This window comes from Protopterus annectens, chromosome 5.part1, assembly GCF_019279795.1.
Source record: "Protopterus annectens isolate FY-2018-M chromosome 5.part1, PAN1.0, whole genome shotgun sequence".
NCBI classification, from domain to species: domain Eukaryota; kingdom Metazoa; phylum Chordata; order Ceratodontiformes; family Protopteridae; genus Protopterus; species Protopterus annectens.
In genome coordinates, this window is record NC_056736.1 from 614,634,323 (window position 1) to 614,651,966 (window position 17,644).

General features: G+C 38.6%; 1 protein-coding gene across 7 annotated transcripts in view; it reads right to left on the reverse strand.

The window, feature by feature from the left end:
• Window positions 1-17,644, reverse strand: part of FRY (FRY microtubule binding protein) — a 2,210,679-nt gene that overhangs the window by 757,546 nt on the left and 1,435,489 nt on the right. For all 7 annotated transcript variants that reach the window (XM_044073229.1, XM_044073230.1, XM_044073228.1 and 4 more), the window contains exon 20: window positions 16,998-17,084. In XM_044073229.1, the coding sequence (XP_043929164.1) occupies window positions 16,998-17,084 (87 nt within the window). The remainder of the gene's footprint in view (window positions 1-16,997; window positions 17,085-17,644) is intronic.

Sequence of the window (17,644 nt, forward strand, 5' to 3'; positions counted from 1 at the left end):
CATTATAGATATGTATTTTTCTAACTTCGATGTAGCCAACTTAGTGGATATGGGCATCTAGAGAAAGTGAAGTAATTATCTCATGTTCACTGACAACCACTTAATCTTTAAAGAATCAGACACAGTATGCAAAATGTGTACTTACAATGCGACACTGGAGGCTAAACTCTTGCATACAAGTCCATATCAGGTTGTTGAAACCACACACACAGACACACACACACACGACACCCACCTCACATAGCACACAACATGCATAGACTAATATATATACTGAGGCACTTAAAAGCAATCTTCCTAAACAACAAAGATCACCTAGAACACACCCTGTCAAAGCTATGCCTCAGCAAGCTCAAAAGCTCTCAGAAAAAAACAACACCAAACACCACACATACTGTCAGTCTCAGTGGAGGCCACAAACACTAAGCTCCTAAGACAAGCAAACACACTTCCAAGGACTCTTATAGGGATTCCATTGTATGATATACTGATACCCCTCTAACCAAGCAGAACAAGGATGACATAACTGTTGGTTGTTTATATGGAGCCAGGATTTGCCAAATCATGCACTCACGGGTTCCTATCACGTGAATGAAAATTGTAAATGGTGAATGTGTATTGAGCGAACCTGATTGGTCAAAATATCGAAACGTCGCATGCGTAACACAGAAATCGCCATAGGGAATATTTTCCCTTTACTTCAATGCAGTGCGATCTTGGAGTAGGAATATTTAAGTAGTGGGGGTGTGGGGGGTGCAGGGGGGCTTGACCTCCTGCCTACAGCATTTAGGTAAGTATATTTTTTTATTTTTATTTTTTTATTATATTTTTGAATTTTCAAACATCGCTCATATAGTGTCGACCATATGGTGTTCGATGTTTGAAACTTTCGAAAATATAATATAGACCCTGCACTCACTCAAGTCAATATGGTACAGGTACCAGTATGATTCCATCCTTGTCCATGCAGGTGTAAATGACCTGAGATGTACCTCCCTGGAATATACAAAGATAAACATTCTGGAGCTTTCAGACTATGTGCCTCAGGCTGGTATGAGCTTGGCACTGAGCAGCATATTACCATCACTGGAGATGTTGCCACAATATGAGCAAAAAATGAATGATTTCAAGAACAACTGGCTATCTTTCTGGTGTCATTCTAAGGGGTTCCAGTATTTATCAGTTTGGGAAGACATGGTCAGCAGACCATGTTGCTTTACTAAGGATGGTCTGCACCTTTCCCGTCTAGGTTTTTGAATATTGGGTAAGGCTTTGTCCACTACTATAGTGCCTTTTTAGACAGTGTCAAATTGACAAACCTACTGACACAGCAAAAACCAACTCAACAGTACCTCAAGGCATTACTATTCAATACCAGGAGCCTAAATAAAAGACTACATTCCCTCCAAGCCCTCCTCACACTTGAGAATATAGATATCTGTACAATTACTAAGACGTGGTTTAAAGTGGCAGAGAGTACCCCAGCAGTGTAAGGTTTCAGTGGCTTCAATACTTTTAGACCAGTAGCTGCACAGCCAAGATCTAAAAGAAGAGGTGTCTCAATATACATCAGCAAGAAGCACACTTCTTGGGTGGTCAAACAGGATGACATGCTGGAGTTCCTCCATGTGCATATCACCATAGACAAACTCCTGTGCCACATCCTAGCCTTAGGTCACCCTTCATGCCCCAAGAACCTCACAATCCATACTTGGACCTACTGGAGACACTCACCATCCAAACTAACATTCTACTCATGGGAGACTTTAATTACCCCTCTATATATTGGGAACCCTATATGGCCTCAAATCTACAGGCAGATAGATTCCTGGACTTTGTAAATACAAACATCCGTGACCAAATTATGAATACGCCCACCAGCGGCTCCAACATACTGAACCTTGTTCTCACAAATATGGGAGAATGCTGCACCCCCCAATGGCTCATCCTGCCTGGGAAGGTCCATCCTTAAAGCTGTCTCCTTTGAAATCAAAATTAACTCTATAATCCTCATTAAAACCAGCAATAGCTAGGAACTATTCCAAGTTAAATTACTTGTTAGTAAGTGATGGTTTTTCAAAATTCAGTGCCCCTCCAAACACCGACAACACACCAGTCTATGCTGAATTTCTCTCAGAAACTCTCAACAGCCATGTCAATGGTTGCATAGATGTTGCTGCTGTACCTACTAGAAGTAAGGCCAGGACTAGCCCTAGAAACAAGCCTCCCTGGTGGCATCCCAAATTAAACAGGATATACAACAAAGGGAAAAAAAATTATGGCAAAAAAATCAGGAAGGGTAAATCTTATAGAGCTAAAAACTTGTTAAAGTAAACATGCAACTAAGATGGCTAATTAGGTCAAGGAAAGCCAACTCTGAGGTTGACATCCTTCTAGGTGAAAGATAACCATAAGGCCTTCTACTGCTATGTCAGAAATCTCAAGGGCAGCACACAGCAATGTGCTGACCTGGTGGTTAATGGTGCTACGTTCCCTGAGCCTGGAGACAGTGATACTGTTAGTGGACAAATTCAGTTTTAACTTTACTCCCCTCTCACCCCCAACCCCTCCAATAATACTCTCCAACTATGACTAGGCAGTGTGGACTGGATGTACTCACTAAAGCCAAGAATATGGTCTGTGCCTCAATTATATCTAAGTATGTTTCCTGAATAGTTTAAATATGACTTATCAGGACCTCTGGAGTCATTATTTAACTATAGCATTAAAACAGGCTTTGTGACATCTAAATGGAGGACGGTAACAGTCATCTCCCTTCATAAGGGAGGATCTTAAACAGATCTTTGAAACTACAGACCCATTAGTCTGACTAGTCTTATTTGCAAAGCCATGGAAAGAATTATAATGGACATTATCACCAATGCCATAGGAGACCTCCAGATGCAGGATACATCCCAGTTTGGTTCTGTCAAAGGAAGGTCATGCTTATGGAATTTTGTGGACTTCTTTTAAAAGATCACTAAGGCAATGGATGAAGGGAAAACTTAGATCTGGTTAAGGCATTTGATACAATACCCCACTCAGGCACTGTCAACAAACTTACAGAACTAAAAAAAAAAGCCACAATAAGGCCGCTCCCTCCACGTGGTAGCTAGCTCCAAGATGGTCGATTTGGCGGGTATTATATCCCCTTTCTTGTAGTTGCTGGTATGCAAGCACTACACATGTATCCCTGGTCCTTCCTTAAAAAAACATTTTTTTAATTCTGTTCAGTTAAAAATGACAAATTGCCTACTTCAAAGTACTGGTTCAAACACTAATAACACTTTCCTCAGAGCAAATTTCTTGTTATAGTAACTTGGCTCAATATGATAAGAAATTACTCATTCATTGGAAGTCACTTCCAGCTACCTTTCTTCCTTGAATGCAAACCTCCATTCACTGACAACTATATGCTCCGCTTCCTCAGTAGGTACTTCCAAAGTTCTAAGTCAATAAATTGCCTGTATGCAAAGCACTGGAGCAAGTTGCAAAAAGTTCCTTACTTGGAAGCCAACATGTAACCTGCATACAGCCTGTGTGTAAAGTGGGGGGGGGGGGGGGCAGGTCTCAAAGCTCTTCCTTCTTCTAAAGCCAATTGGTTCCAATAGGCAACCCGTGTTCAAGGTCACTGGAATGAATTTCCAAAGTCTAAGACCAACTTCAAATCGGCGTGCTGCCTGTGCACTTAAACGAATTCCAGGATAAATAATTCTTCCTTCCTCTGAAGCCAACTGGAATCAGCAAACTGCCTGTTTGCAAAGTCTCTGATGCAGGTTCCAAAATATTCCTAGTTCTGAAGCCAACTTCAAATAAGCATGCTGCTTGTGTTCAAAAACGGACTCAGGAACGGATAAGTACTTTCGGTTGTAAACCTTCTTCAGATCCTATGTTTATCTGCTTTGCTCTTCCTTTTATACTGTGTGTATTCTTGGTATTGACCATTGAGGTATTATATTCAAATAAGACTCTCTGCCTTCATTATTTATTGGTTACACTTGCTACTTGTATCTAATCTGTCTTTTTATATACACTACCAAATCAGTTTAACTTCCTGAGTTCCTGCAAATATGTCACTGGTTATTCTGTCCTCTTGGGAGGAATCCATTCTCATATGTTCTTTAGTAGCTGGTTGTACAGCTTTACTGTCATGTTATTCAGTCCTATTTCTTAGTGGTTTTATGATAGAAGTTTATTATCGCCCCCTAAGCCTCCTTTCTTTTAGTACTGGTTTTAAGGGGACTACTGTGTTAAGGCCAGGACTTTGATTGGCACACAAGTTCATTTCCATTCCATTTCTATTTTTTCAGTTCTGTTGAATAAATCTCCACCTCGTGCTGTAACTGAAACATGAGTTAATATCATAAATTTAAAGCTATGCCCTGGATTATGCTTTATATGCTGATACAAAGCATTAACTTCTATCTTATTCTTGATGTCTCTTAGATGCCATAAAATAAGTTCTTTGAACTTTCTGTTAGTTTTGCCCACATAAAACGACATACATCCTTCACAGCCGGCTATATATATCACATTCTCTGTATTGCAATTTCCATTCCCTTTATAGGAATATACTTTATGTGTGATAGGATGTTGGAACACATTAGTCGTATTAATATATTTGCATGCCTTACACTTCCCACATTTGAAAGTTCCTTTTTTCTTTACTACTCTTCCCTCTGTTGTTTCTGTTCTATTGTTACACAATAGACTTTTCAAGTTCTTCTTGTTTTTATATGTGAATTTGGGTTTTTCTCCTACTATACTTTTAATTTTAGGATCCACTGTTAAAACTGGCCAATATTTTTTAATAACTTTGTTTATTTGTTTATTGTCTGGTGCATAAGTTAATATACATCTTAAGGACTCTTGGGTTTCATTATTCTTCTGTCATTTTACGTGTTTGTAATGATAATATGGTTTTCCTTTGCCTCCGCGTAATTCCATCGCTTGTTCAAAGTCCATCTGATTCTTCCTATACCCTCTAGTTACTAAGTTATCCACCAAATGGTTGAACTCTTGTTGAAATGTATCCTCCTTGGTACATAGTCTAGAAATGTGTATGACTTGATTTTCAAATATGTGTGGGGTGCATGCTAGTTCTATGCAACATGTGGTTCTTCCATGTAGCTTTCCTATGTAGGGCCGTCTCTACAGTTCCCTTTTTAAAGATAATGCTTATATCCAGGAAGTCAATACTTTCCTGGGAGTATTTGGATTCAAACCTCAAAAAGTCCATTGTAGATGTTAGATATCTTAGAAACTGTTGGTATTGATGGACTTCTCCTTTCCATAGTAATAGAATGTCATCCACAAACCGACCGTAGAACAGTACTTGCTCTTTCCATATGTTATCTTTACTATTCATCCATTGTAACTCCCGCTGTGCTAGTACTATGTTCGCATAGCTATTAGCACAGGGGGTTCCCATGGCAACCCCCCATTTTTGCCAATAGATATTTTTGTCATAAATGAACACATTACTGCTTAGTATAATATCCAAAAGGCCACAGATAACATCAACTTTTATTGCCATGTTGTTGGTGCATGAGAACTGCCTTACAGCTTCTATCCCATATTCATTGGGGATACATGTAAATAGGCTATTAACATCTAGGGTTACCAATAATAAGTCAGTGATGTTGTCCAAATCTTTCATAGTTTCTTGTAATCTCTCCAAGAGGTGTGCCGTGTCCTTTAATACTGTTCTCGCTTTGTGCATACATTTTTTAAGTTCATCCTCCACATATATTGAAAGTGGTTCCATGATCCATCCTCTGCCAGATACTATGGGTCTGAGAGGTGGATCTAGTAGATTTTTATGCACTTTTGGTATTCCTTTAATCTCTGGCACTGTAGGGTGGGATACTTCAAAAAACTCAAACAGTTCTTCATCTAATTCTCTGCACATCAACTTATCATATAAATCATCTTTCACTTTTTTTATTAGCTCTTGTAGCTGAGCCTTGCTAATTCTTCTATAAGATGAAGTATCATTCAACATTTCCAGTATTTTTATGTTGTAATGTTCTTTATCCATAACCATTAGGGCTCCTCCTTTATCTGCGGGCTTAATTATTATTTCTTCATTTTGCTGTAATTCCTTCAGGGCTGTTTTTTCTTTTCTAGTTATATTATGAAACTGTTTGCCTTTATTACTCTGCTTCAATTGTGCTATCTCCTCTTCACATAATTTTATAAACATTTCCACTGCTGGTGGATTTATAGGTACAAATGTACTAGGTTTCTTGTACACAATGCCACTGTTACTATCTTCTTTTATATTCATTCTACCATCAAAAATATATTTTAAAGTAATATTTCTTCCAAAACTTTTAAGGTCAGTGATCACCTCGTTCAGTTCAGACTTCAATGAGGATATAAAACTAAGACCTTTCGGTAATAAGTCATTTTCTTCTTTAGTCAGCTTATATTTAGAGATGTGATCGTTTCAATAAAATAAGAAATTTTACTCGATTAGAAGCCTTTTATTTTCTGCTTCAGCAGAAGATGGAATATCAGCATTTTTACTTGGCTTTTCCATTTCTGGATTTCCAGCGCCACTTTCCAGGTTGTGGACCTATTTGTTTTACTGGTACTGTTTCCTTTTGGCGGTTTCTCTTTTTTATTGTTAATCACCAATGATTAACATCATTCTTTATTTTATTTATTTTTATTTTATTTATTTTACATTTGTTGACCGGGAAAGTCCGACTAGGTTCCACAGAGCCTGTTTTCAGCGGAGACCCGGGGAGAAATGCTCCAGATGCATGTCTTTGGAATGTGGGAGGAAACCGGAGTACCCGGAGGAAACCCACGCGAACACAGGGAGAACATGCAAACTCCACACAGAAGGCACCCCAGGCACCCCAGCCGAGAATCGAACTGGAGAACCTCTTGCTGTGAGGCAACAATGTTAACCACTGTGCCGCCCAAGTGATGTGATGTGATGTGATTCTTCTAAGTCACTTTTCTTTTCTTCCTTTCCCAGCTTAGGGATCTGGGTACTCTGCTTTCTTTGTTCTGTAACAGAAAAGGAAGCTGTTGAAAGATGGGTATATGGATCGTGCCTTTTTTTGGCACCGTTCCTATCTCTCCTTTAGGAGCATCCTTTCCTTTCTTCTCTCTTTGTGAGGTATCTTTTCCTTCTATTGTTGGAGTAGATATAATTTCTAAGTCTCCCAATAATATGCTTCCATTATTCATCCTTATCCCTGGCTCCTTCTTCAGCACTGATAGTATCCCTGATGATTGGTGCATGTACATCTACTTGTACCTGCCGCGTTTTGCCTGCATCTGTCTGTTGCCATCTTTTCCAAAAATCTTTAGGCTCTTCTATTTTCTGCTGATGTCTTTCTTTCCTGGGCCATTCAAAAAGGTGGCCTGCTGCAAAGTCATCAAAATCCCTCTTAAGTTTACCTATTTTAATCATTTTGAGCCTATTGTCATAGGCATCCAGTTTATCCTGTAATCTCTCTAGTTTAACTATGTCATTATCTGATAGCATCAACTGTTCTAATTCTTTTTTGCTTGGTCTGTATGAACTGTGAGATTTACGTCTCTTGAGGCTTGAAGTACTCCATGAGTAACTTCATGTATTGGAAACTGGTTTCTATGTTTATTTGTTGCCATCTGGCCAATAAATCTGGGTATGTGTTCCCATAAGTAGGCATGCATCTAACTCTCAAGCCCCTTGGGATGACATTATGGTGAAGGCAGGCTTCCATGTGGAAGCATTGCCATTGTAATCTTTTTAGTTTGTACGCTGCGTTTTCAACATCACTATATAAGTTCTCAAAAGCTACGTTTATTGCTTCTCCATTATCCACCACTGCTCCATCAGTAATGTCTATTGATAGTATTGGATTACTGGTGTTCAAAGTCAAAGGAGGGCCTGTTTTCTTTGTCTCTATGTTAGATACTTGTATCTCTTCCATATTTAAAGTCTGTGTGCAGGGCTTGTTACTATAAATATATGAAAATGAAAAGATAAAATAAACAAGCTCTAGCCTAGGGAGTACGCCTTCCCCATATGAAAATGAAAAGCCACAATAAGGCTACTCCCTCCATGTGGTAGCTAGCTCCAAGATGGTCCATTTGGCGGGTATTATATCCCCTTTCTTGTAGTTGCTGGTATGCAAGCACTACACATGTATCCCTAGTTCTTCCTTAAAAAACAATTTTTTAATTCTGTTCAGTTAAAAATGATAAATTGCCTACTTCAAAGTACTGGTTCAAATACTAATAACACTTTCCTCTGAGCAAATTTCTTGTTATAGTAACGTGACTCAATATGATAAGAAATCACTCATTCATTGGAAGTCACTTCCAGCTACCTTTCTTCATTGAATGCAAACCTCCATTCACTGACAACTATATGCTCCGCTTCCTCAGTAGGTACTTCCAAAGTTCTAAGTCAATAAATTGCTTGTATGCAAAGCACTGGAGCAAGTTGCAAAAAGTTCCTTACTTGGAAGCCAACCTGTAACCTGCATACAGCCTGTGCGTAAAGTGTGTGTGTGTGTGTGTGTGTGTGTGTGTGTGTGTGGGGGGGGGGGGGCAGGTCCCAAAGCTCTTCCTTCTTCTAAAGCCAATTGGTTCCAATAGGCATCCCATGTTCAAGGTCACCGGAATGAATTTCCAAAGTCTAAGACCAACTTCAAATCGGCGTGCTGCCTGTGCACTTAAACGAATTCCAGGATAAATAATTCTAACTTCCTCTGAAGCCAACTGGAATCAGCAAACTGCCTGTTTGCAAAGTCTCTGGAGCAGGTCCCAAAATATTCCTAGTGGAGATTTATTCAACAGAACTGAAAAAATAGAAATGGAATGGATTATGAACTTGCGTGCCAGTCAAAGTCCTGGCCTTAACACAATAGTCCCCTTAAAACCAGTGCTAAAAGAAAGGAGGCTTAGGGGGCGATAATAAACTTCTATCATAAAACCACTAAGAAATAGGACTGAATAACATGACAGTAAAGCTATACAACCAGTTACTAAAGAACATATGAGAATGGACTCCTCCCAAGAGGACAGAATAACCAGTGACATACTTGCAGGAACTCAGGAAGTTAAACTGATTTGGTAGTGTATGTAAAAAGACAGATTGGATACAAGTAGCAAGTGTAACCAATGAATAATGAAGGCAGAGAGTCTTATTTGAATATAATACCTCACTGGTCAATACCAAGAATACACACAGTATAAAAAGAAGAGTAAAGCAGATAAACATAGGATCTGAAGAAGGTTTACAACCGAAAGCGCTTATCTGTTCCTGAGTCCATTTTTGAACACAAGCAGCATGCTTATTTGAAGTTGGCTTCAGAACTAGGAATATTTTGGAACCTGCTCCAGAGACTTTGCAAACAGGCAGTTTGCTGATTCCAGTTAGCTTCAGAGAAAGGAAGAATTATTTATCCTGGAATTCGTTTAAGTGCGCAGGCAGCACGCCGATTTGAAGTTGGTCTTAGACTTTGGAAATTCATTCCAGTGACCTTGAACACGGGATGCCTATTGGAACCAATTGGCTTTAGAAGAAGGAAGAGCTTTGAGACCTGCCCCCCGCCCTTTACACACAGGCAGTATGCAGGTTACATGTTGGCTTCCAAGTAAGGAACTTTTTGCAACTTGCTCCAGTGATTTGCCTGCAGGCAATTTATTGACTTAGAACTTTAGAAGTACCTACTGAGGAAGCAGAGCATATAGTTGTCAGTGAAAGGAGGTTTGCATTCAATGAAGAAAGGTAGCTGGAAGTGACTTCCAATGAATGAGTAATTTCTTATCATATTGAGCCAAGTTACTATAACAAGAAATTTGCTCAGAGGAAAGTGTTATTCGTGTTTGAACCAGTACTTTGAAGTAGGCAATTTGTCATTTTTAACTGAACAGAATTAAAAAATTGTTTTTTTAAGGAAGGACCAGGGATACATATGTAGTGATTGCATACCAGCAACTACAAGAAAGGGGATATAATACCCGCCAAATGGACCATCTTGGAGCTAGCTACCACGTGGAGGGAGTAGCCTTATTGTGGCTTTTCATTTTTATATGGTGAAGGCGTACTCCCTAGGCTATAGCTTGTTTACTTTATCTTTTCATCTTCATCATCAACTTACAGAACTAGGTATAAACCCCTTTATAATACACTGGGATAGTTAGCTAGCTCACTGATTGGACCCAGGAGGTTAGAATCAGTGAGACTACCTCCACAAAGAGGACAGTCACCAGTGGAGTCCCCAAGGGCTGTGTGCTAGGCCCACTCATCTTTGGCATCTACTTCTTGGGTGCCAAAGCTAATGCCAAAGGCTTCTGACTAACTAAATTTGCAGATGACCGCAAACTAGGAGCAGTCATTGAATCTCCCCAAGATGTGAACACCTTAAAGGAAGGTCTAAAACAAACACATTTTGGTACCAAAGGCATGGCTGACAACTCAATACCAAGAAATGCTTTATAATACCTGTGATGCCCGTGCACTGGCCCAGCAATCAAGGAGCCTCAATCCTCACCACTAACACTAGTGAGGGGCATCCATATAAGGAAAGGATTATAAATACACACACAGTGAAGTATGATTGCCCTTAAGAGCTCACAGAGATCACATTCAGTCTGGGGTTGGTTTCTCCCTTTCTCTCCATGTCCCCAATAAGACTCCCCATTAGCACAGCTATAGGGTCCAGATCTCAGCCTAGTGGACAAGCTAAAATCTCCAGCACCCTCTCTGTCCAACCAGTACTTCATGTCCCTGCCCCAAGTAGCTAACACACACACACACACTTTGAGATAAGAGTTTATACAACCACACAGACACGCCTAGGGAAGGCTGGCACAGGTTCTCCAGCTGTGCCCCTTTTCTGCCCAGTCTAGAAGGTAGTACCAGTTGCCACCACCCACTAATATTTATCAGCTACTCAAAGGCCCTTAAAAGGGTGTCCAATAATTAGTGTGCAATATTATTATCCAAATGGTAAGTGCAACCTAACAGTCAAGACTTATTTGGAGTGACTTGGTACAGTATTATTATATACATGCTATGTACTCTTAGAGCTTAAATTATCTCCACACAAAACAGCCACAGTTGAAATGTTTAAAAATATTTAATAATAAAGAATAAAAACACAAGACAATACTTCTTACTACACAGTGCTAGTCAAGAGTTTGGAGATCACAGAGAAATACTTAAAATAATACTGTAGAAAAGTTTTGACATCGCAGAAAAACACTTAGACTAATCTTTCTAATTCTTAGCTATTTCTAAGAGAAAGCACAGTTCGAATTAACTTACATATAGAAGCAGGCAGTGCTGGTGATGTTGGATGATCTCAAGACAAAAATGCTCAGAGCTCTCTGATTCTCCCTTTAAATTGATAACACAGAGCTGCTTCACATAACATAATTCTTCACACTTCTCTGGTGTTCCCAGGCTAACAGAAACTACATTTACATTCTTTACACCTGGTCAGAAACCAGAGCAATAAAGGACATTTATACATGCAAATTCTAGCCATTAACTCTGGCCTTAAAACAATAGGCAGGATGCCTTCCTCTAAACATACTGGCCACGAATTTTAACATCAAAGATAGTCATGAAATGCTTGACTTAGCTTTCTTACAGCAGAGTGCACTGTTGTTACATTTTTGCAGTTCAATATCCAATGCAGTCTTTTCACATTTAAGAGAACAAGCCGGTGGCTTACATTAATATTTACAAATGACAGAATTATCTACAAAATTCTATCCGGCTAGGCTGGCAGCCTTCACCTATCTTCACAATACTTTTTTGTAAGTCTACCACACCAGGTAACTATGTCATCAATAAAACACCCTTAAAAGTTGATTCCCTAATCAGAGATCAGGGAACTCATGTACAGAGTAACCAAGCCTTCGACCAGCATGTGTCCAAGGTAGTAAGAAAATCCTTCTATGTTGCTCAGCCTACAGGCAAGGTCATAGCATCTAGGTCCATAGAGGTCATTATACCACCTCATCAGGCCTATCATAGAGTATAATGCCCCCTTCGGTACATGCCTGACCAAACACATGCAGCAGCTGGAATGTCCAGAAAGGTTCCTTACAAAAAGGAATGCAGAAAGTAAACACAGTGTCATACACTGATTGCCTCAAAGCCCTGTCTCTTTACTTGGTATCACACAAACTTCTGAGGGGTAATCTTTGCCTGACATACAAGGCATCCCTGGATGCTGTTTTGATGAATATTTTTGACATTTGCAAAACAAACAGCATCATAACTACTATATTAAAAGTCTTAAATTTTGCTTGCAACATAAATAGGGCATGTTGGAGACAGACAGATATGTTTCTCAGAGAATTCCCATTCTCCAGAACAGGCTCCTCGTCCATGTGAAACAGAGTTTCTCCGTATCCCTATTTAAGTGCAACTTGGACCAATAGATATGTAATTGGAAATTCCCCCCTGGTCTGGCTTCTGTATCTCTGATGGACAGAGGCAGTCAGTAAATCACACCCTATAAATCAAACATAAATCACATTTGTGAGTCAGATTTGGGTTGCCCAGCTGGGCTATCAAGGTTCCTAGTGATCGTTAGCTAGTATACATCTACCAATATTTGACACCTTTATTCTACCATTTTAAATCAATACATTTGGCTAGGAGTCTAACCTGGTCCAAATGTATTCTAAACAGACATTAATAAGAATAATTTCTGCATCTCAGAACTGGATAATGAGAGCGATCAGAAAAAGATTGAAGGGATTAGTTGGAAGGTCCAATGGTTTAGGAGGAGGAGGAGGCATATGGAAAACATTTAAGCTATTTAGTTTAATAGATTCATATTTGCCACCAGTTAATGAAACATGAGATTCCTGTGTGCTGATAGTTTGAACATCAAATGCCTGGAGGTTTGACTCAAAGTAAATTTAAATGTGAGAAAAACTTGAACAACTTAATCAACTCTTTGTCATGTTTGCACAATTTAAATCATCGTTTATTTAAACTGTTTAATCATGGCTCTGAACTGAATAGTCCACATTTAGTGTTGTAATTAAGCTAAATTGTAGCAATTGTGCTGTTAGAGGTCAATATTTAACATGGAGTAAGTACTACTGGGAAGAGACAGCCTACACAACCTGCATTGCAAGCAAGGAATGGAAAGTGTGACTGACACTGTTGGCGTGAACGAGTGAAACGATGCTCATCAACCTAAATTGTAGGAGCTACTTTGAACTGCTTCTGAAATTGTAAGTATGTCTATTACACTAAGTGATTGCTATCCTTATAGTTTCACAAATGGATACTTTGCTAAGTGCTGTGAAGGGGTATTTTAAACCTAGCCAATAATTAGAGGTCAGAATCAAATCCTGTACCTTGTGTTTATAAGGTGAAGACTAATTATGCCAAACCCACCCCATAAGTGAATACTAGGTTAACTGTCCTGAAGGTCCATTTTAAACCCAGGCAATAACCAGAGGTCAGACTCAAACCATGCACATTGTGTCTATGAACCTGTACAGTGTGTCTGTAGGTTCATATGTTTACAGATTAGTACTAGGCTAACTGCCCTTGAGGGCCATTTGAAGCTTAGCCAATTACCCAATGTTAGAATCAAACCCTACACCTTGTGTCTGTAAGGTAAACACCTTAGCCATTATGCCAACCAAGACTAATCCACTTGCTGCGATGGTTGATAGGCTCTTGAAACCAGTGCAGGATTTGGGTATGTCCCTGTTAAATGATTCTTGGGACCTTTTGGGGAGACTGAAATCTGAACTTTGGGATGAAGGGGCCAGGTTTTGATGGTTGATGTTATAAATCTTTTTTCATCTATACCCCAAGACAAGAGTTTGAAATGTTTTCACGAAGCCCTGCTTACATTTGATTTTTAACTTCTGTGAGTATTAGATCCATTATGAGTTACAGGGATCTAATTTTGGGTAACAATTATATATTTTTTGAAGATGAGATTTTCAAACTGATTAAAGGGGTGGCAATGGATGCAACCTGTGCCCCTGTATTTGCCAACTTAGTAATGTTCACCTGAGAGAGAAAGTTTATATTTCAATCTGACTTTTTTGTTACATTAAGTTATATGCCAAGTTTCTGGATGACATATTTATTTTACGGAAATGTAACAATGAGCTGGTGGATGAGTTCATTACATTTATTAACAACACCACCCCTTTTTAAAATGTAAACACTAGCTGAATGATCTTCTTCTTCTTTCGGCTGCTCCCGTTAGAGGTCGCCACAGCAGATAAACTGTTTCCATTTCTTCCTGTCCTCTGCATCTTGCTCTGTCTCACCAACCACCTGCATTTCCTCTCTCACCACATCCATAAACCTTATCTTAGGCCTTCCTCTTTTCCTGTTACCTGGCAGTTTCATCCTTAACATCTTTTTCCCAATATACTCTGCATCCCTCCTCAGCACATGTCCAAACCAACGTAATCTTGCCTCTCTGGCTTTGTCTCCAAACCTTCCAACCTGGGCTGACCCTCTAATATACTTATTCCTAATCCTGTCTATCCTCGTCACACCCAGTGCAAATCTTAACATCTTCAACTCTGCCACGTCAAGCTCTGACTCCTGCCTTTTTGTCAATGCCACTATCTCCAACCCGTATACCATAGCTGGTCTCATTACCCTCTTGTAGACCTTCCCTTTCACTCTTACTGGTACTCGTCTGTCACAAATCACTCCTGACATTCTTCTCCACCCACTCCACCCTGCCTGTACTCTCTTCTTCACCTCTCTTCCACACTCACCATTACTCTGAACTGTTGATCCCAAGTACTTAAACTCATTCACCTTCACCACCTCTACTCCCTGCATCCTCACCATTCCTCTGTCCTCCCTCTCATTCACACACATATATTCTTATTTAGACACTACCATTACAAAACAAGTAGGTGGGTTTGCTTCAAATGCTTATAGGAAATCCACCTTTTCAAATGCATATTTGCATTTTAATAGCCAACACTGATTTGTACAGAAGAAAAGTTTAGTCAAAGGCCAATTTGTAAGATTGGCCAGAAGGATTTCTGGCAAAGGGGATGTTTGACAGTGAAAGGAAGAAAATAGAAGACATGTTTTTTGATAGAGGTTATCCTAACATGTTAGTTAAGGGTATTTGTGACAAAGTCATGGACGGTTGGGTTTTGAAATACATCCCCCTTTTAGGCATTGACATTCCATGTATTACAAATGTGTCAACACAAAATGGCGATGAAGTGTCCCCAGTGCATGAAGTTACAACTGTTTTAGGAAACTTGGACAATTTTAACAGATGCTTAGTATTAGAATATAATGTAGGCTCCACGGTCATTAAGAATATTGTCAAAAAAATTGGAATATTCTTCGTAGTGATGAAAAAATTAGGAAAGTGTTAGGTAATGAATCCTTATTTGTATACAAGAGAGCAAAACGCCTTAAGGACTTGAAAGAATGACCAAAGCAGATTTGTAATTCTAATAGAGTGAACAAAAGCACTTTAAAATATGTGGCATGCAATCAGTGTAAATACATCTGTGAATATAATTTTTTGGTTTTAGAAAATTTTGTAAATTCGACTATATGCCCTGAAAAGGGTGATTGTAAAACCAAAGGAATTATTCACATTGTGATATGTTCCTTATGTCCATTCTTTTACATTGGTAAAATGGAGTGTGCACTTAAAAAACACATTTATGAAGACATCTATGATATACCCAATGGTAGTATTAATAATGTCTTATTTAGGCATTCACTGAACTGTGTTTTCTTTAAACAATTTTTGTTTATGATTTTAGAAAAAGTAATTCCTAACCATAGATGAGGTGCACGAGAGAAGAAAACAGTAGTTAAGCTGGCAGTTAAAACTGGATGCCAGGCATTTTTCCAAGCTTAAATGACTGGATTTCCCTTGTCCAGGGTTTGAAGCAAAGTTCTGCAAAATTATAATTGTTGTCAATCTTATTACATGAGTTTTTTTTACAGAAAATTAGTTTGTTTATTTATTGTAGAGGTTTAGGATAGTTTGGATGTCATATAAATTTTTTAATGTTTTCAAATGATTTGTTAATGTTTAGTTTTTTTTAGAAGTGTTATGCCTTTAAATATTACTTAGGTTGCATGAGTTGTTAATTAACTATTGACCAGGCGATCGACTGTTTTATATAAAACTGCAGATGTAGGTAAGATATTAAGTTGTTCTCAGAAAGGCCCGTTGTTATAATTCAGGAAGGGGCAAAAAGCATTTCAGCTTCACAAATGATCAAGATTTGCTGTTGTTAATAAAGGATTTCCTTACTAGTGAGCTCTGGTGGTTCGCTGCATTTATTCCTTAGTACTGGTGCATTTTTGGAGTTTGTGGGGTTTCATTTTTTTGTGCACCGACACCTGTTGTTTGGAGTTGAAGGCTACCAAATTATATCGTACTGAGCCTTGTCAACAAGTAGATATGTAGATCCTTAGGTAATACATTGCTAATTAATACCAACTAACAACTAAATACAGATTTAAGATGATCTGAAGAGAAAAAAACATAATGATTAGTAAAATGAAGATCTGATAGCACAGGGAAGGAAGTTAGTGTTTCAAAAATGTATTAAAAACACTTCTCATTAAGGTGCAAAAACTAGGATATCATCTGCAAGTAAATATATTTTATTTTTGTTCCTGTGAATTACGTCGTTTCCACTTATACCTTGCACTAATCTTTCAATAGCTAATGGAAGGAAGAGGAGAGACAGTGAGCCGTCTTGATTCTTACCTCCACTGATATACAATCCTACTTCATACTTTAGTTTGAAGTTCTGCACTTAATGTAGTAATTATCTTCTGTAATGTGATACATTATGAACAGATTTATTATTATATGTGTTTCACAAATGTTATTACCAGTTGTGAAATAGCTCTGTGTGCATGGATTCATAATTTATAACCCCATAGAGTAATAGTGTCTGATAGTATTATCTTCAATTATTATCTATCAATGGCATGTATTTATACAATACATATCTTAAATAAATGAAGCACTTACTGACTCCGGGACTGCTACATGAACAAAGCTGTCAAAAATGGAAGTGCTGAGCTGATCCATGACTTCAATCATAGGTTTTTCATCATCCTGTAGGTGTAAAGAGACAATGTCAAAATGCACGTAACTCAGGTGAACACAACTGTTACACATTAGTGAAGGGTGCACATAGTTAAACACATTTAATCTCAAGTACAAGGATGCAGATGGTGAACAATATTTACTTATACCTCTAACACAAATAAAAAAATACTTGTACGTGACAGATTGTGTAGATTCCCTAATACAGAAACATATACGTGTGGTCTACGGAATGGACAAACTGCAATGCAGCTATGTTTTTTCAGACTCTTCGGTGAGACATTCAAAATATTCAGAAAATGGAAATTTGGAAAATCAATAGTGCATTAGAGGTATAAATCATCTGTTTTCATTTTCAGGAGAGGAGGCATTAAGTCAAGACAATCAATCACTATTCCATAAAGATGGGCTTTGAATAAAAGAGAATTTAGTCGCTTCAGCCTGAAACCTGTTGGGTTTGACTGCATTAATCATTGCAGTTACTGTACTAGAAGTCTTGTTAATCGATGGGAAAATGAAATTATTGTGGGAAACCTTTATTGGTTTGCAATCCGATGCACTGTAAAATG